Source organism: Myodes glareolus, chromosome 4 (genome assembly GCF_982192425.1).
Source record: "Myodes glareolus chromosome 4, mMyoGla1.1, whole genome shotgun sequence".
NCBI lineage: Eukaryota > Metazoa > Chordata > Mammalia > Rodentia > Cricetidae > Myodes > Myodes glareolus.
In genome coordinates, this window is record NC_142029.1 from 37,767,843 (window position 1) to 37,788,751 (window position 20,909).

The 20,909-nt window shown below is 40.7% G+C and overlaps 1 protein-coding gene across 1 annotated transcript in view; it reads left to right on the forward strand.

The window, feature by feature from the left end:
* Window positions 1-20,909, forward strand: part of Cd109 (CD109 molecule) — a 119,892-nt gene that overhangs the window by 36,506 nt on the left and 62,477 nt on the right. The window contains exons 6-10 of the mRNA XM_048435719.3: window positions 14,275-14,314; window positions 16,422-16,506; window positions 18,357-18,453; window positions 18,979-19,120; window positions 19,632-19,741. Coding sequence (XP_048291676.3) covers window positions 14,275-14,314; window positions 16,422-16,506; window positions 18,357-18,453; window positions 18,979-19,120; window positions 19,632-19,741 — 474 coding nt within the window. The remainder of the gene's footprint in view (window positions 1-14,274; window positions 14,315-16,421; window positions 16,507-18,356; window positions 18,454-18,978; window positions 19,121-19,631; window positions 19,742-20,909) is intronic.

The window sequence follows — 20,909 nt, forward strand, 5'->3', positions numbered from 1 at the left end:
AGAATCAATGGCAGCTCTCTAGTCCCTGATGCTCTAAGCCTCAGATCATCCACACTAGAGCAATGAACAACAAAGGTAGTCTACAAATACATAAGGAGCGCGTGTTCCAGATCCTGGACCGGGCACAGTGCTTGCATATAAGATAACAATTATTATTTGTCTTTATCTAAATGCGATTTTACAATTTTCGCATTTTAGGAGGTATCTTTATCCTTTTTAAGACAAACACTAAATGCTTATTGTTGATGAAATGCCAAAAGGAGGCATACAATTAAGAAAAAAGATAGACCCCCTGCTAATAAAGTTGCCAGCCACCAGGGGTCAGTATAATCAAAGGCATGTTTGAAATTGGCTCTGGCCATGGCTTCACTTCTGGTTTTTGTCCTGCTTAACTCCTGCTTTGCATCCAGGGGTTTTATATTTTATCACCTACTTGTTCCAGCAGTGAATCAGGACTATGGATGGGATAGACTCATTATCTGAACACGCCACCATCATATACCTTGTTTGTATTTTTTTGAGGCAGTGACCATTCTCAGTACAAAACTGGGGAAAATGATTTTCAGGAGAGAAATTTGAAACCTCATTTCATTCTGTTTGTAGAAAAACTGTGAAATAATGTCCGCATCACCATGGAAAGACACTGTCAGAGGTCTCGTGTGTAGTGACTGTAGATAACCAAGAAGTGTGTGTTTTAGTCACAAGGTCCCCCAGGGCAGAAAAGGATGCTTCAGTGAGACAGCCTGTGGGTTCCTCGGCATCTCTCCAACTCTAATGTGTTCATTTACACTCCCTCCCTCCCTCTCTCCCTCCCTCCCTCCTTCCTACTTTTTTAATACATAATTTAAAAAAATTGGTTCTTTGGGAGTTTCACAGCAACCATCCCAATTCCATCCAAGCATTACTTCCATTTTCAGGATTTTGAGGTAATGACTTTTGTGTGTGTGTGTGTGTGTGTGTGTGTGTGTGTGTGTGTGTGTGTGTGTGTGTGTGTATGTGGTGTGTGGTATGTGGTATGGATGTACATGCATATGTGGAGGCCAGAGCATCTTCTTTTGTTCTCTGTTTTATTTTAATTTTTTTTTTAAAAAAAGCTTTAGACTTAACTACAGAAATCCATCCTGTTTTGTTTTGTTTTGAACAGGGTTTGTCCCTGGTATTTGTCTGTCCGCCCCTCTCTGTTATAGCTGCGTGCCTCTACACCCAGCTTTTATGTGATGCTGGAGACTTGGACTCATGTTCTCACGCTTATGTAGTCAGCATCTCACGGCTGAGCCATCTCCCCAGCCCAGCTGCTTTTGACTGACTAACATTTCTAGGTCTTTTACGTGTAGTATGAGGGTGATTGTGGGTCTAAGTGAGTTTTCCATGCGTTCATAGACATGCCAGTTTTCACATTGTTATGTAACAAGTGGCAAAGCATCATAATTATGGGTTTTAGTGCCAGACCTCACGGATCCCTTAGATCCATCTCCTCAGTGGGGCACACACTGAATGGAGACACGTGACTGATGAGGATTGCATGGGTCTAACGAGGTTGGGACAGCAGGCTAGACTGTTACATGACTCCTAATTGGTCTTAATAAAAACTCCAAGTCAGATAAAGGGGTAAATGCTGAAAGATCAGAGAAGCAGAGCAGCCAGCCACTAGTTCTTACCTGTACTGAATCCTCAGGCCAAAGGGGCGATCTTGTCCCTATGAATCCTCAGACTGACTGCCTTGAGCTCCTGTCTCCTCCTGCCTTATATTCCTCTCTCTGCCCAGTCATGTCCCTTCCTGTCTTCACCTCCTTAGTACTGGGATTATAGGCCTGTGACTCACAGGTACTGGGATTAAAGGTGTGACCCACCGCCACCTGGCTCTGTTTCTCTTTAAGATTGGATCAGTCTTGTGTAGCCCAGGGTGACCTTGAACTCACAGAGATCCCTCTGCCTCTGCCTCCAGAGTGCTGGAATTAAAGGTGTGTGCCACCACTGCCTGGCCTCGCTGGCTGACTAGTGGTTTAGCTCTGCACTCTGATCTTCAGGTGAGCTTTATTTGTTTGATCACAAAGTATCACCACACTAGACTTCCTGATATTTTCAGTTGCATCAAATTAAATTACTTTTATGTGGTCATTATTGCGGTTTTTAAACGATAACCCCTTTTGTTGAATTTCAGGATCCCCAGGACTTGCATTACGTGTTGGTGGAGACGGTTCCTCTCTGTCACATAGTTTGAGAGAGGCAGGTGGATTGCATGTTCACACCTCACTTTGTTCCCAAGGGGGCTCAGATTTTGGCTGCAATAATCATACTTTCAGTTGTGGATTTGAGCCCAGGAGATTCATATTTTGATATATAGGTTTTCAGATAGCCACTATCCAGGTGTATTGTTTAACATATTACTAGGGATTAGCTTTCACCTATCTGGTTGTATAATCTAGGCACAATAAGATTTATTTTTACTTTTTATTTCATTTTTAATTAATTTATTTTATTTTCTATGTGTGAATGTTTTGTTGCACATTTTTTACTTTTTATTTCATTTTTATTTATTTATTTTTAAAATATTTATTTATTTATTATGTATACAATATCCTGTCTGTGTGTATGTCTGCAGGCCAGAAGAGGGCAGCAGACCTCATTACAGATGGCTGTGAGCCACCATGTGGTTGCCGGGAATTGAACTCAGGACCTTTGGAAGAGCAGGCAATGCTCTTAACCACTGAGCCATCTCTCCAGCCCCCTTATTTCATTTTTAATTAATCTATTTTTATTTTCTGTGTGTGAATGTCTTGTTGCATGTATGTATGTGTACCATGTGCATGCCTGGTGCTCCCAGAAGCACAGACAGGAACTGGAGTTATAGCTAGGGCTGAGCTCTGATGTGGGTGCTGGGAACTGAAACTATGTCCTCTGAAGAGTACTCAATGCTACTAACCTTTGTTCAATCTTCCAAACCCTCATTAAAAAAATAAAAACTGTTTTATGCATATAGATGTTTTGCCTACATGTATGTTTTTGCACATGTGTGTCTAGTGCTCTTGGAGGCCAGAAGAGGGCATTGGATTCACTGAAACTGGCGTTAAAGGTGATTGTGAACTGCCATGTGGGTTCTAGGATTTCAGCCCCGGTCCTCTGGAGGAACAGCCGGTGCTCTTACTCACTGAGCTGTCTCTCCAGTCCTGTGAGTCTTTTGTGTGGAAGCTTTCATTCAGCTTAGTAGGTTTTATGGAAAGATCCAGGAGAAGAAGGGGTCTAAGTTGAAGACGTAGAAGTCAGAGGTTAGTGATGCTGGGAATCTTGGGGTGAAAACAGAGATGAGGTGCCAGGGGTAGGAAAGTCTGTGATGCCAGACAGCACAAATGGGGTGAATAAAACAAAATGAATCTTTAAAAAGAGCAAGTAAACTGAAATGATAAACAGAGCTTTTGACTCTTCTTCTGCCTCCAGTGACGTAACTGTCTTTTTCTAGTCAGTCTTCCAAAGCGAAAAGCAGTTACCTAATCTCTCTGCCTTCACTACCCCTGTCCCTCAAGTGGTGGCTTGCGGTTCCTGTTCTCCTGTTTTTATCATTTGTCATCGTGTACACGTTGGCATTTCGTGAACTTTGCTTTTCAGTTCATTTCATAATTCATTTTAGGCAAGTTCACTCATAGGCATGCTCTCAACCTCTGTCTATGTGCCAATGACTCTCAAGTTTGTCTCTGAGAACACCTAGGCCTCCGAATCGTCTGTGGGATTGTCCCCACATATCTGGTTGTCCCCCAGCATTCTCCACTCTACTGGAATACTCCGCCCTCCTTTCAGGCTGTGTTAGCGGGTGACCTTGGCGTTCTCCTTGACATCCAGCCTCCGCCGACTTCCGTGGCATCTACTCTGATGTACATTTCAGATGGACTCGTTTCTCTTTCTTCCCTGCTCTCCATCTCCTTTCAAAGCTGCCATCACAGTTTCCCTGGATATTACCAATGTCTCTTAGTCATCTTCTGCAAATTTGCTTATTTCCATACTTGCAACCCATTCTCTACACAGCAGGAAATGCAATCTAAACAGTACTTGGGTCATGTTATCCTCCAACTTAAAGCTTTCCAAACACTTCTTGCTCGCAGGGTAAAATTCGTGTATCACTGTTGCCTCCCCAAGACTTTGCTTGATCTGCTTCTACTTCTCCACCTCGTCTCCAGTTTTAGTCTCCACGAACTCGATCCGTCCTGTTTGTTATAGTTTTTAACTACACATGATTATATTTGGTAAGCATTTTTTCACAGGGCCGGACTCTCCTTACAGAGAAGGCACCTCCCACTTCCAACACAGTGCCTTCACATTTCCTTTTGAAGGAGAAGATGAAGGAAAGGCCAGATGGATGGATGGATGAATGTGCCATTATACTTGCGCGCTAGCCTCGGTGATTCTGATTCAGTGGCTCCAGGGTGGCAGCTGGACCTCTCTTATTTATTAAGCCCACCATAGATGGCTCTGCTCAATTTAGGTTGAAATTCCTAGAGAAGTGCATCATAACTACGGTTTAGAGCACAGATGTTTGGGCTCTAAACACAGCAAGGAAAGAGCGATGTAAATGTTAATAAACATTTTCAGTCACTGGGCGAGTCCTTTTATTGACTGTCATTCCTCCAAGTAAGTCAGCATAAATTCAGTACACTTTTATATGATGATGCTTTCATTGTGATTTTTGTTCATTTTAATGCTTTTTTTAAAAACCAATTTCATGGTAAAAATCAAAGAGGAAGAAGATGGCCTGATACTTTATAGATCATAGGCTCAAGCATATCCAGGTTAGTAAGGATTTAAATGATGCCAGTAACCTGGGACTGTTCTCTTATGTGTAAGACCACACATGAAGGTGACAAGAGATGGACTTACAATAAGGAGTTGAGGTGGGCTTTATGTGACAAATACAGAGAGCTCTGGATTGGGAGATATGAGGTCCCCAGAGGTCGTTGGCTTCTTACATCAAATACAGAGATCAATAAACTAGGAGTCCTAAGATGCTCTAAGTCCCCAGCCCTCGTGCAACAAATTCAGAGAGCTCTCGATTGGCAGCTGCAGATGGGCCCTAGGGATTCAGCCGAGGGACTAGGGGCAAGTCATTTCAATGCTGGATTTCAGCTTTCCCTGCTGAAACCTAGAGGGCTTTTATTAGAGAATGCTTAAACTCTTCACAGCTCTGTAAGTGTATGTGGCAAGCAGATGGACTAGAAGGGACCTCAGGACTTGGAGGGCGGGAAAGCAGGTGGAGGTGCAGTGAGACTCTGAGCTCAGTCACAGCTGTAGACAGCAGAGCAGCGATGTGCTGGAGTCAGAGGCTTGTGGTGGTAGTTAAAGAAGATTCAGTCTCTGTGCGGAGCTGTGGAAGATATTGGATATCCACCAGGTTGAATTGGATGAGGGGAAAAAAGGGGAAGGATTAAAAAAAAATTCCTACTTGATGTATAAAGATGACACATAGAATAAGCTAAAATATAGTTGACTGTGTTCATTGTGCTACTGTGGTCTTCTGACATTGGAATCTCCTGAGCTTGCTTATTAGACATTAAAACAAAGCTGCTTGTTGTTGTTGTTGTTGTTGTTGTTGTTGTTGTTGTTGTTGTTCTTCTTCTTCTTCTTCTTCTTCTTCTTCTTCTTCTTCTTCCTCCTCCTCCTCCTCCTCCTCCTCCTCCTCTTCTTCCTTCTTCTCCCCTCCTCCTTCTTCTTTCTTCTTCTTTCTCCTCTTCCTTCTTCCTTCCTTCCTCCTCTTTCTGTTGACAGAGGTTTCTGTCCCATCTGGTCCTGCAGCCGTTCAGTCCCAAAGAAACACACAGAGGCCTACATTAATTATAAACTGCTTGGCCTATTAGCTCAGGCTTCTTAATAACTTATTAACTAACTCTTATATCTTAAATTAACCCATAACTCTTGTCTGTGTTAGCCATGTGGCTTGGTACCTTTCATCAGTGAGGCATTCTTGTCTTCTTATCTTGCTTCCTCTGCGACTGGGCTAGGCTAGTCGTGATTTGTTTTTTTTCCCTCCTATTTATTTTTATTTTTTTGTTTTTGAGGTAGGATCTTATTAAGTTACTCAAACTGTCCTTGAACTTAACTCAGGACCCCCTTCCTCAGCGCTAGAGTAGCTGACATTGAAGGCCTGAGCCACCACTAGTAGCACCTTTTCTCCTTTGAACTAGTTTGTAGAATTCTTGACACTCTTTGTTATTGCTGGGAGCTATTTTGTCAGTCTCCATTGATTGGCAGCTCATAACCCCTCCTTCAGCTCTCATGCACCCAGAGTGCACACACACCCCTCCTTCTTTTTCTCTTGACATGGCCTCACCTAGCCTGAAGTAGTTTTGATCTGTGTAGAGCACACCTGTGATGATTTTCATGTTCTGGAAATCCAGTTGAGGGAAATTTCTAATGCCTTCTTTGATTTTCAGCATTCAGGTGGTGCAGACCACCCCTAACACAGCATATTTTTTGTTTCCTTTTCTTTCTTTGGTTTTTTGAGATGGGTTTTTTTCTAGGTAGCCATGGCTGTCCTGGAATTTTCTCTGTAGACCAAACTGGTCTTGAACTGAGAGATCCACCGACCTCTGCCTCCCGTGTGCTGGAATTACACGTGTGCACCACCACTGCCAGACACAGCATATACTCTTGGCTCTGCTGTTCCTTGTAGCGGGCCAGCAAATAAATTCTCTTTAGTTTTTCAAGTGTTCCAAGAGCATATGAGTGGTCATTTGAAGAGACTCCCAAGGACACATCCAACTTGCTGGATTGTTTTACTGAAGAACCTTTCTCTAGGTTTGAAGTAAGGGGTGAGCGACTCCCTGGCGAGTTGGGGGGAGCTGTCTGTCAGTACTGCTTCCCTGGGACCATTCTCCTAAAATTCTCCATAGTTTATCTTCCTCTTGGCTCTTTTATGTCCTTTACATAGATGAAGGGGTGAGAATTGTAAGGTCAGGTCCTGTAACCCTTTACAAGTCCCACAGAGTGTCTTGCACTTTGTTTTCCAATGTGGATGTGGTTGTATCCATTGTCTTGGGGCAGAGACCAAAACCTAGTCTGAAATAGTTCCATTTTAATACCTCTTTGTGTACAATCATGTGAAAAATTCAGTTTTCTTTAATCTTTAGGTGGAAAGTAGTTGCAGGGTTGACTAGATGGTTCAGTGTTAAAGATGCTTGTTAGCAAGCATAGCTGCTTGGCTTTGAATCATGGAACCCACACGGAGGAGGAGGGAGTCAAGTCCTGTCTGTGGCCCTCACACTCAATACTCCTGATATTGTCTGGGAACCAACTTTTACAAGTTGTCCTTTGACTTTCATACAGCGAGAGAGAGGGGAAGAGAGAGAGCCGGGGAGGGGGAGGGGGAGAGAAGAGTCTCATCATCAGAGAGACTTTTCAGTAGCCTGAGATGGTTTCAACAGTGTCTGTGCTACCAGTCTATAGTTTAGTCTGGCATCTGTTTTTCTGTTTTGAAGAGGGGTAATGGACTAAAGTCTTCATCTTCAATTGTCTCATTCCCACAGTATACACTCCTACCGTGCACTATTTATTCTGGGACAGGAGTCTAGGCAGACTACAGCAATTGCTGAGACTATCTCCTGGATCTTTTTTTCTCCCTGTTTTTGACTTAGACATAGATCTAATCCATGTACTGTGAGTGAATGTATGTGCTTTCTCTCCATGGGAACACTTTGCTGTGAGTTAGCGTCCATCTGGGGAAAGAGGAGCTCAGAGGAAACCGATGAGCTAAGTGTTCCCTTGACTGGAAAGTTTCTGCTTGGTAGACTCAAGTGTCCCAGATCAGCCCTTCCCTCCAGTGTCTGACAGAGTGATTGGGACTTCATTTGTTCAGTTATACTTAGCTTAAAGACTCGTTTTGAAGTATATTAAATTCTTCTCAATTTTATGAAAATTATTGAAAGAAATTTGTATGTCCTATAAAAGATGAGGTTATCAGTTACTTGTGTTTTGCCATTGTTTTTTGTTTAGTCAAACTTAGTTTAATTTGCTAGAACTAATACAGAATAATTTGGAAATGAATTTAATTAATTCCTTTCTTAGAGTGTAAGTCAGCATGCTGAAGAGTAAGTCCATCCTAAAAAGTTTTCTTTCTTTCTTTCTTTCTTTCTTTCTTTCTTTCTTTCTTTTTCCTTCCTTCCTTCCTTCCTTCCTTCCTTCCTTCCTTCTTCTTCTTTTTCCTTCTTCCTTTCCTTTCCTTTCCTTTCCTTTCCTTTCCTTTCCTTTCCTTTCCTTTCCTTTCCTTTCCTTTCCTTTCCTTTCCTTTCCTTTCCTTTCCTTTCCTTTCCCTTCCCTTCCTTTCCTTCCTCCCTCCTTCCCTCCCTTCCTCCCTCCCTCCGTCCCTCCCCCTCCCTTTCTTCCTTCCTCCCTCCCTCCCTCCCTCCCTCCCTCCCTCCCTCCCTCCCTCCCTCCTTCCTTCCTTCCTTCCTTCCTTTCTTCCTTCCTTCCTTCCTCCGTCCCTCCCTCCCTCCCTCCTCCTTCCTTCTTTCCTTTCCTTTCCTTTCCTTTCCTTTCCTTTCCTTTCCTTTCCTTTCCTTTCCTTTCCTTTCCTTTCCTTTCCTCCCTCCGTCCCTCCCCCTCCCTCCGTCCCTCCCTCCCTCCCTCCCTCTCTCTCTCTCTCTCTCTCTCTCTCTCTCTCTCTCTCTCTCTCGCTTTCTTTCTTTCTTTCTTTCTTTCCTCGTGACAGAGTTTATCTGTGTAGCTTGCCTCTGCCTTCTGCCAGCACAAGGACAATTCTTTAGGATGCCATTGGGAGTTATGCTGGTCTAGTAAGGTGGCAGGAATAGATTCTCCTCTGGGATCTATGACCTTCCTAGCCTTCTAGGATTTCCCTCTTGTGAAGTGGGCCGCGAGTCCAATTAGACAGCTGTGGTTCCTGCCAAGGCCTAAGAGGCACGATTGCACTTTTAGGTGTATCTTGTTATCCTGATCACTGTAGTGGCTCATAGGCATGTGATTCAGAGTTGGGTAGGACTATGGATTTTCCTGCTTTGGCACTTTGCATAGCACCATTTGGTGCTATCAAAACTGACTTGGGGAGGAGGAGGTTTTCTGGTCAGATCCAGCTTTATTTATTTATTTTTTTTGAGTCCTGTGTCTGAAGTACATGGTGTCTTCAGCAATAGGGATTTAGCTAATAGGAAGACAGCCCAGGACAATAGCCATAGCCTGTGTTATCTTGGGACTCTTGCACTGTCCTGACCAAGATCACAAAAGGATTTCTCATGCCTAGTGCAGGGCTCTTGTTAGGAGGTCTGCGGCTCTCAGGCGGAGCATTGTCAACTCAAGTGTCTTAAGCTCATTTAACACACACACACACACACACACACACACACACACACACACACACACAGCATTTATCTTTCTAGGTCTGGGTTACCCCGCTCAATATTATCTTCTCTTGCTTTTCTTTTTGTTTATGTTTTTCAAGACAGGGTTTCTCTGTGTAACCTGAGCTGCCCTGGAACTGAATTTGTAGATCAGGTTGGCCTTCAACTAAGAGATCTGTCTGCCTCTGCTTCCCAAGTGCTGGGATTAAAGTCATGAACCACAAAATCTGGCTAATAATCATCTTTTCTAGATTCATCATTTACCTACGAATTTTGTTTTCTTTGAAGTTCAATAGCATTCCACGGTGTATATAATATTTTATTCTCCATTCATCAACTGAAGGGCATTTCAGGTTGTTGCCACTTTCTAGCTGAGACTGAACGGTTACCCGTAGAGTAGAATGTCAAGTCCTTCGAACGTATCACAAGAAGTAATGAACAGCTGGGTCTTATGGTGGATTTGTTTAGATTTTTGAGAATTCTCCACATTGATTTCCAGAGTGGCTGCACTAATTTGCAATTCCACTAATACCAAACGAGGGCTTCCCGTTTCCCACAACTTATAGATTCAATGCAATCCCCTAAGTCTCCATAACATTCTCCACAGAAACAGAAAACAAACAAACAAAATCCTAAAATTTACAGAACTACAAAAGACCCCAGATAGTCAAAGCGATTCTGAGCATAAAGAACGATGCTGGAGGATTACCATTCCAGATCTCATAATATGTGTTTTCAGTATGTTGACACTGTAGTATAGCTGGCACAGGGACCATCTGGACTCCACGGTTTAAAACATTTAGTGTCTGGCCTGTCTGACTCTTTACCGGAAAAAAAAAATGTGGATCCCTGTGTTAGATCATCAGTCAGACCATTAGTACACAGACTTTGTTTTTTCTGATTATATATGGTACAAATGGCTGCTGACTGTCAAAGTTGTTATTAACTTTAGCTGTTTCAGTCTTTTCTACCATTTCCCCTTTGTTACAAGGCCTTCCTGTGCAATCCAGACTGGCCTGGAATTCTTTTATCGCTTAGGCTGGTCTACTTCAAACTTGTGATTCCCCCATCTCAGCCCCGCAGTGGTGAGGTTTCAGTTGTGTGTCACTGTGCTTGGCTCTCTTCTACCATTTTTGAATATCTATTTTGTAAAAGAGTTTTATAAAAACTAAACTCATTGAAAAAACTGATCTAGCTTCTTGACTATCTAACAGACAATATGTTGCAAAATTTATTTTTGTTTCCCAGATTCTTTGGTCAGCAGAATAATTTATTTTGCAACTTGTAAACACATTGGGAAAATGTGTCTCAGAAAGCATGCAGTTATGAAATGATTTCTTAATTTACTATCATGATTAAAGGGATAAGGGAGGGAAGGACTTGGCTTCTTTTTCTTCAGTTTCCTTTGGCATGGCTTCTGCTTCTCTGTGGCATTGGTTCTCTGGAAACTGAGAACACAGTCATGGTTCCTTTTCTGTTGCTTGCCTCCTCAAGGCAGCCTGACACTTTACAGGAGAAAGTTATTTTAAGATCCCAGAAGAGATACTGTCTGATAACTGGGGCTCCTCAAGAGCTATAGCCATTGGCCTGGGGACAAGAGTCAAGTAGGTCATGCTTATACATGAATTCATTCAACAGACATCAACAGCCTGCTTGACTGTGCCCCAAGGATTTCAGTTTCTTAAAGAGGGTGGAGCACAGCAAATGATTATGCATATTATGTTAAACAGGGCACAGGATGCTGTAGCAGAGAAGGGGCATGCTGAATGACTGGGGTGTGGGGGGAGGGTTGCAGGGAAGAAGCTCCACCCGGAGAAACAAACCCAGGACATTTGGGAGGACATGACAGCAAGGGGATTTGAACCTGAATCTCTCAGCTGTGACTGGGGCTAGAGATGATGATTTAGGAGTCATTACTATAGAAACAACAGTTAAAAAAAAAAAAAGGAAAACAAAAACTACAAAACTCATGTGTTGTTTTTCATGTACTAGTTACTGTTTGCTGTATGATTAACTCAACAGAGAACATCTCATTCCCCATGCTAACTAACTTTTAAATTTAAACCTTTAAAGATTTATTTGATGTATAAAATGTCTTACCGGTATATAGGCATGTGTACCACGTACATGTCTGGTGCCCTTGGAAGTCAGTAGAGGACACTGGAACTTGTGGAACCAGAGTTATATGTGGTTGTGAGCCTCCACGTGGGTGCTGGGAGTTGAATCCAGGTCCTCTGGAAGAGCGAATGCTCCAAAAGCTGAGCCCCTCGTGCTTGTTTGTCTTGGCCTCAGTAGTAAAGAAACCGTTTCATAGACTAGAATTGTTCATCAGCAAATGGGGCAACATAGCCGAATTACTGAAAAGAGACTAGTTCTCTGGATCCCATTCAGTGACTCCCCCTTGTAGCAAGCCACCAGTCAGCTCTTCTGTGTGCCAGACTGCAACAAAACAAGTGACTTTCCCCATGGTTGGACATGTTTGCTGAGACCATCAGAATCCTTGATTAGACAGGCTGTAAACAGAGTCAGGCTTTGTCTGCACCTTACAGTGTTTGAGCTTGTACTCATTTATTCTTCTTGCTGTCGTTGTTTTGGGTCAGGGTTTCTCTGTGTAGCCCTCCCTGTAGGTCAGGCTGGTCTTGAACTCAGAGATCTACCTGCGTCTTTCTCCCGAACACTGCGACTAAAATGTGCACCACCATGTCTGGTTCATTTCTACTTTTTTTTTTTCCCTTCGAAACAGGGTTTCTCTGTAGCTTTGGAGCCTGTCCTGGAACTAGTTCTTGTAGACCAGGCTGGCCTCAAACTCACAGAGATCCACCTGCCTCTGCTTCCCGAATGCTGGGGTTAAAGGCGTGTGCCACTACCGCCCAGCTGTCATTTCTACTTTTTAAAATTGGGTATCACTCTGTTGTCTGAGCTTGCATTTTTTTTTTTAACACTAGGTAGGGTCCTGTGTGCAGATTTGTATCAATTCTACTGTGATCTTAGAGTCCTGTAGTATAGGAACTTAGTGGTGGTAGTGGAGGCAATTTCTGAAAAATGCAGTTCTCTTTAGTTATCTGCTAAGTAAGCTCTAATAAACTCATTTTACGAGGGCTGGAGAGATGGCTCAGCGGTTAAGAGCACTTGACAGGGTTCAACTCACAACTCTCTGTGACTCAAAGATCTGACACCTTTACACAGACATATATGCAGGCAACACTGATAAAATATAACAAATAAATTATTAAATAAATAATTTATTAAATAAATCATTAAAATGATAAACTCATTTTACTCATCATGACCTTGTTTGGGGCAGTTTGTGGCCTATTGTTGCCATATAAGTTTGGTGACAGATGTTAATTTTATATCTTCCTGGATAAGCCAGGCAACAAATACCTTCTTCATTTTGTTTTTGAAGATAACAAAGTATAGTGAATCAGAATCATGCAGCTTATACTATTTCTATATGTGATATGCCAACAATTGAAGTAGGGATCATCAAGATGGAGATTCTTAAGGCTGATCCAAATAACACATTTATTCAGGATGGGTATATATATATATATATATATACATATATATATATATATATATATATATATGAAGATTTATTTCAAATTATGTCACTATGCATGTGTGTATGTACACACACATATGTACATGTGGAGGGAGGTATGTATATGTGAGTGTGCAGTTGCTCACAGAGGCCAGAAGAGGGCATCAGAAGTGAAGCTAGAATTACAGGAGCTTGTGAGTCACCTGACTATAGATACCAGAAAACAAACAAGTCCTTTGGAAGAGCAGTAAATGCTCTTAAACACTGAGCCATCTCTCCACCCCTATTTAGTATAACCTTTCAATGATGATAAACTTTAAACAGCTCTCTTCCTTTCAGCATTGGCAATTAAGCCCCAGAGATTGATAAGTGCTTTTCATGTGCTCTGCCACGGATCTACATTCCAGACCTAGACAGCTATTTTGTCAGCGTGCGGAGATTTGCTTTATATTTTGAAGTGAACTGTATCTTTTCTTTAAGGTTAAGTAAAATGAACTAGGTGTGGTATCTATGGGAGGCTGAGGCTGGAGGATTATCATTAATTATAGCTTAACCTGGACTACATAACCTGTTCCAGGTTGTCCTGGGCTAGAGAGAGGGGGTGGAGAGGAGAGAGGGGAGAGAGAGGAGAAAGACCATGCCTTAAAATAATCTTAACACAGACGCTTTGGATTAGTTGTGATTTCTAGGAAAGCTACTGTTTTCTCATTGCTGCTCTGTTTGCTCTGATAAGCACAGAAGACCAACTTTAGAGTGCAAGTTCCCAGTCAAATCACGTAGCTCTTTGACCGTGGCTTTTGCTATTTAGACTACATAGCTAGGATTGTAAGTTTTCTTGTGAATTTTGGAAAAGAGATTAATTAATGAATCTGTTAAAGTTGGGTAGGATGTATTGATTTAAATGTTACAGTAGAGAATAATTCAAGGAGTTAGAAGGTAGAATGTGTTGGTTCATGATAACTTTGACTTCTTGATTATTTGTAAGTGTTTTAATTATGAGTAATTTCATTTTTCACATGTTTTTAAAAAAGTCATATCCAAAACAAACTTTAAGTTATTTTCTGTTAGCTTGGTATGTATTATCATGACTTCATAAATTTATAAACTCTTTAACCTAATTTTTGTTTTGTAAGTAATGTAAGTCAGATTAAACAGTTTGTTTAAATGATTTATAATTAGGGAGGTAACCTTTTTATGTGAACAATTTGGGAGGAAAAACTCTGTCTCACAAGCTTGGTACTGAAGTTGACCAAAAATAAATTTCTACAGATTAAGATGAATGGTTTCGATCTTTAAAGCGTTATATGTAATTCAAAAATTATTTTCTAAGTATTTTATACAGATAAGAGAACAAAATAAACTAACTCTCGTTTGGTTTTTGTCTTGTCTTCACAATAGGATCAGCAGTATTATCAATCATTTGAGGTCTTGGAATATGGTAAGAGTTCCTCAATGTATTTTGAAGGAAGAAAACACCCATTTATTACTTTCTATAGAGATGAGAAATTTTCAAGAGACATGCTACTTAAAATAAAAATCCCAATAAAGTTAAAACTTTAGTATTCCTTGTAGGATCAAACATACATTTCTTTGTAATGTTCTGAAATTTCGTTATAAAGAAAAAAGTAGGCAAAGTATCTAACATTCCAAAGTCAGTTCTAATGACAATTTTTCTTTCTCTGTTTTTATTTATTTTTATTTTTTCTCTTTTGTTTTTTGGGATTTATTGCTTTTATTTTATGTGTATAAATGCTTTGTCTTTATGTATGTCTGTGTACCACATATGTGCAGAGCCTGTGGAAGCCAGAAGAGGCTGTTGGATCCCCTTGGAACTGGACTTACAGATGGTTGTTAGCCATCATGTGGGGATGCTTGGGATAAAACCTGGGTCCTCTGGAAGAGTAATCAGTGCTCTTAACTGCTGAGTCATCTCTCCAGACTGCTTTTTTTTAAAAATTTTTTATTTTTTCTGTAGTACTGTTTGGAACTTGATTTACAGATCAGGCTAGCCTCAAATTAGTGGTTATTGTCTTGTCTCCTGACTCGCCCCATCCTGCTGTATTTATAAAATAGTAAAACTTTTTGATTCTTTGAAAACTGGACATTGGAGTTGGGGACATGGTTCAGTTGAGAGCCTGGGCAGCTCTTGGGTTCAGTTCCTAGCACCACAAAAAAATATGCCAGTTTGACACGGGTCATTTTCTATATCTTGATTTGCTTAACACAGTGGAGACAGGGCTTTTAACTCAGGAAAGTCATTTTCTTGAAGATTCCTTATTACATTTTATGCACACAGATCAAAGTAGTGGATCCAGCTGTTTTAGTCGGTGGCTAGAAAGAAGGTAGACATGAGAAAAAGTCCAAGGCCTCTCTAATAGCTGATAAATTAAATAGTGGCTTTGAGTTTGTAGGTGAACCTTTTAACTTTAGTTACATAACAGTTAATGATCACTCTTAATTTAGGTCAAAGAATTCTGAAGCATAGGTTGTTACATTTTTGTGTCTCCAGATCCTATGTTTCCCATGGTATTTTCACGGATGTGAAAATATGTCATGGCCTAGAACAGGGACCAGCAAAATATTTTCCTGTAGTGGAACGAAAAGTAGCATTTTGGTCTCTGTAGGCCTTGGGTAATTGCTGTAATTGCTCATCTTTGCCTCTGTAGAATGCAGCAGACACAGAGAATATGTAAGTGAATGCTGCTGCCATGTACTAAACTTATGCATTACCACATATTTAATTTTTGATTTTTTCCAACCAATTAGTAAAATTGATAAAAGCTACTCTTAGCTTATGCTGGCCATACTGTTCTGACACATCTGGAACTATGTGTGTCACCCAAAGTCCTTGCCATATGCAGGTGTATAGTTCTTGACATATATCTGGTCCCAATAGAGTTATATATGTGTGTTGTATTTGTAAAATCCATGTCAGATTTCTAAGACTTCATGTAAGAAAAAGAAAGTTGATTAATAATAAGTTTTAAGTTTTGCCTAAATAGTAAAACAAGATTTTAGACGAAGGAAATGAACAAGCAGCCTCGGCCAACAGTAGATTACTCTATTTAAAATAATATTAATTGTAAAACATTTTATGGTAGGCATAGAGATGGTTCAATGGTTAAGAATGCTTCTTGTCTTGTAGAGGGAGCAGGTTTGGTTCCCAGCACCCATACAATGGCTCACAGTCTCCTGTAAGTTCCAGTTCCCGGGGAGTCAGTGTCTTCTCCTCTCCCCAGGCTCCTCCTGCACACATGTAATGCACACGCATACACTCTGGCACTCACACACGCAGGCAAAATGGATAAGTAAATAAATAGTAAATAAAGATAAAGCCACCAAGCAAAAGTCATCTCATTATTATATAAAGTTTGACTTAGTATTTCTAATTTTGAATTGCATAAAGGGCTTTTAAATTTAAGTTAACGTGTGTGAATAAATCCAAGTTCCAGAAATATTATCAACTAGTTAGAACAACTCTTTATATGGTTGAACTGAAGATGCTGGTAAAACAGAGTCCTCAGAAGATTGCTCTTCTTTTCTAGTGTTACCGAAGTTCGAAGTTACCTTGCAGACCCCGTTGTATTGCTCTCTGAACGCTAAGAACTTAAGTGGAACTGTCACAGCAAAGTAAGTTGCAGCTTTCTTTTGGAGTGGCTCTACACTGTTGTCAAACAGCATCACAGAAAGCTCTGTACACAAGCTGGGCAGTGGTGGCGCCCGCCTTTAATCCCAGCACTCGGGAGGCAGAGGCAGGCGAGTCTCCATGAGTTCGAGGCTTGCCTGGTCTACAGAGCTAGTTCCAGGACAGACTCCAAAGCTACACAGAGAAACCCTGTCTCAAAAAACAAAAATAAATAAATAAATAAATAAGTAAGTAAGTAAGGAAATAAATAAAAGCTCTGTACTCGCTTAAGAATGGTAGCGCAAGGTTTTGCTTTTTAAAGAGACCCTAATGTACAGTAAGCAAATGCCTGCAGTACTTCATTTAGCCCAGGACATCTCTACAAGTCTTTGCATCCATAACTCTGCTTCAAGCTGCCACTCTTAAAATGTTTCCCATGGACTAGTGACGGAGGGGCTTATGTCATGCCTTGTCAGGTTTCTGGGGAGATGTCGTAGAATGGAAAAATATTTTTAACCACAGAGCCATTTCTGTAGACCTGGCTTTAGATTTAAACCAGAATTAAAAAAAAATAAATTGTGTTTAAGCATATATTAAGTTACTATTTTAAAGTACTCCGAGCTATCACATGATATGACCGTTTTAAAATATAACATCTTGGCATTCTGGCTCTGCCTGTACTGACAGAGAGCACGCCAGATGCCGAGGCCTTGGGTGAGGAATTTTGGCACTGTGGTTCCCAGCCAGGTCCCTACTAACATCGCTGCTTTTGTTTGGAAGGATGGTATATTTGAAGGTGGATTTCTTTTTTCCTTCCTCATCATTTGGAAGCTTCTGTATTTGCTTTGGAGTTTGGTCAGAGGAGAGATTATTTCTGTATTGAGAAACGTGATTGAGGCAACGTGAGTTTACCATTACAATTCGTAAAATGCAAAGCAAAAAGACCAGTGATTAAAATAGAGAATGGAGGAACCAAGCAAACACATTTTAAAAAGATTTTCTGGCTGTAAAGTGATTTATTGAAGATTGCCTTTCTTATACATGAAGAACGGTCTGTACTATGAGTGGGAATAATTAAGGGAATTAAGTAAAGACTGTGAAGTGGCAGACAGTGAAATTTGACACAAGAAGATGAGTTTGAAGTGATGGTTAAAACATATTATCTAAAGTTTCCTTGCAAAAAAATTGTCAGATGTTTTGGTAGCTATATATGTGTGCATTTGGTACTCTATAGTCTAAGATCTGATAATCCCTTACTGGTGAATCCTGGGACATGTGACAATCAGCTATGGTGATTATAACTTCAACTAACATTTAAACATTTTTACAGACTGTGAAGTTTGTAGACATGCAGGTGGTGGCCAGTCCAGTGTTGTAAGATTTTTCAGCCTTTAGAGCTCAGCGCACCTTTCTGTAACGCTGGTGATTCCTCCATGTCCTCTAAGTGGGCGAAGATGATGGACAGACAGTGTTTGAACTGATTTTAGATGCTCTAGTTCTGAGTTCCATTTGGAGAACTAATCTGAAGCATCACCATTTGCCAAGAACATTCCTCGTTCTTAGTGTTTTCCTTTCTGTTCTATGTTTACATAGACAGAGGGTTGAGAAGTAGCCTAGCCCAGCCTTGAATTTGTCCTGTCTCAGCTTTCTGACTGCTGGAATTACAGTGCTAATATGACTGACTTGTGCCTTTTCTTTTTTTTAAATTGTAGGAGAGGTGTATTTTTAATGTAATTCTTTTCTGTTGAATTGCTCGTGTCTGCTTATTGAAAGTGATATTTTTGCTGTTTTTCTCCGACACCAACAAATTGAAAATGCAATAATATAACATTTTTTTTAAAAAATTGTTTTCCAGGTATACATATGGGAAGCCGGTGAAGGGACATGTAAAACTTACGTTTTTATCTTTATCCGTTTGGAGAGAGAAGAAAAATATCACAAAAACCTTTGAGGTAACATTTGCAGATATTTTTCTCTTTACAACAGAGATATTTTAATCTTGATTAAAAAATAGAACTTAGCTGGTTGTGGTAGCGCACACCTGTTATTTCCACCCCTGAGGTGGCAGACGGGGGCTCAGTAGTTCTAGACCAGCCTCTGCCATCTAGTACAACAGACCAGCTGTCAGATTCTGTCTCACGAGTAAAAATGAGCTAACAACAGAGACTAATTATAGGAACCACAGGAAAATGTAGCCCTTTTTGAAAGATTACTCCCATTTTCAACATAATGTATGATAGAAGGTATAAAGAATTATGAATCAGATCATAGTATGGAAAATGTAACGTTTTTTCCCTAAAAATAAAGTTTTGTGCAGAATTACCAAAATAAGACCCTAAGAAAAGACAGGAACTTTCTAGCATTGGACGAGTGGACAAAGTGACGCGCGACTATCGAATGTGACTCAGCTTGAGTTTTATTTCTGGAGTTTAAATTCCTAAAGAGAAAAGTAAAATGGAATTTTTTAAACAAAACAGATAAATGGATCCGCCAACTTCTCTTTCTATGATAAAGAGATGAAGGAGGTGCTGGATTTCTCGGATGAGCACTTTGTGCACCGGGACCTGGCCATCCCTGGGCCCATAGAGATTGTAGCTACCGTAACGGAATCGCTCACAGGTTTGTGGCCACAACGAAAGGTAAAATCCTGTGCTGTCTGTTAGCTGTCCACTGTGCTAGCCTTCTCGTTGCTTCTAGGGAAGTTATTTAGTGTTGAAAGCTTTAACTTGTAGGGTGTTTCATAAGAAAAACACACAGGAGGCCTACATTTTCAGCAGACTGGCTTCTTCTCTCTTTTCTCCTTTGCCACTTACTCCAAAATGTCACCTGTTCCTAGACAGTTTCTTATTTTAAGAACATAAAAGTTAATTGTTTGGAATCTGTTATTACTAGTTTAACAGACTGTTCGATTGACCCAAGAAACAAAATGTATTTGGTCTGTATTTGGTGTACAAACTACTGAGGGAGACTAACCTGCTAGAATTCTGAACTTCTCTTGGGACCATACTCATCACGGAAGTAGGTTTGTGTGCCCTGGTATCTTCAGCTCCTTCAGTAAGACGCTTAGGCAGACACAAGCCTTTGGTGACATACTGCTTTTACATTCTAAATGGTGCAATCCTCAATACAGGTATCTCAAGAAACGCCAGTGCCAATGTGTTTTTCAAGCAATTTGATTACATCATTGAGTTTTTTGATTACGCGACTGTCTTGAAGCCATCTCTCAACTTCACAGCCTCTGTAAGTGGGTGTATTTATTACCTAAGCATGAATCTCAGTGAAATGAAACCATAGGAAATCATGTGTTCAGTGTCTTTAAAACTAAGTCAAAAGGAGGTTTCTTACCTTTCCTCTTTAGATAGATGAACTTGGAGAATTGCTCCCGAATGACCTTTGTCTTATATGTTTTTATAGTGGTTTCTCAGAACAGTCAAATTTTTCCCCCAAAATGTACTTGACCAGCAGTTTTTTTTTGATATGGATTACAACATTGAAGCTTTTGTTAATGAAGAAGTGACAGTCAGAATTTTTAGTTTGCTATTAATGACTAAATTTTAATTTCATCAAAGATATAGCATTAAAATTATTAAGGATGTTCTTTTTTTTCAGAAAAAATGTTGAATTAATACTTAGTATTTGAATAAATTAAGAAAAATAAATTTAGAAACATGGAAAATAATGTATTTATTTTTAATATTTTCATTTGTATGCCATTTGCTCATTGCTCATATTTATGCTCCATTCCCCAACTTGAATTTTGACAATGGCTGGGGATGGTGCTGGGACAGGCTTATGAAGCTGTGGGAGACCCAGGGAGGGAAAGTTTGTGTTGGGGGTCTGGGTGGAGACTTTTAAGGGATGCTTTATGGAAGAGGAAACTTTGAATGATAACAACATTAGTAGTATTTTAGATGTTTGCATGTTGGCGTGGGAGGCAGGGAGCAAGACGACGTAAGACAAAAATAAAACTGTCAGGGGGCTGGAGAGATGGCTCAGTGGTTAAGAGCACTGATTGCTCTTGCAGAGGACCCGGGTTCAATTCCCAGCACCCGCATGGCAGCTCACAACTGTCTGAAGATCCAGTTGCAGGGGATCTGACACCTTCACACCAATGCACATAAAATAAAGTTAAATAAACCATAAATAAAAAAAAAAGCTGTCCGTAAGATCAGGCTGCAATCAGAAAAGTGACTGGACCTGGGCACTTGGAGCTGAGGACTTTGCTTGATGAAACTGGAAGCAAAGCTTAGTTAGGAAACGCTAACAAAGAGAAGCTCCCTGAGCTTTGGAGGACCTCATGAGTGTGTTGAACTTTACGCTTTAGCCAGTGAGAGGACTTGGAGCCTGTGATCACAGGTGGGGTGGAGGTGAGAGTGGGGGTGGGGTAGAGCATGTGTGGGGTTGGCGG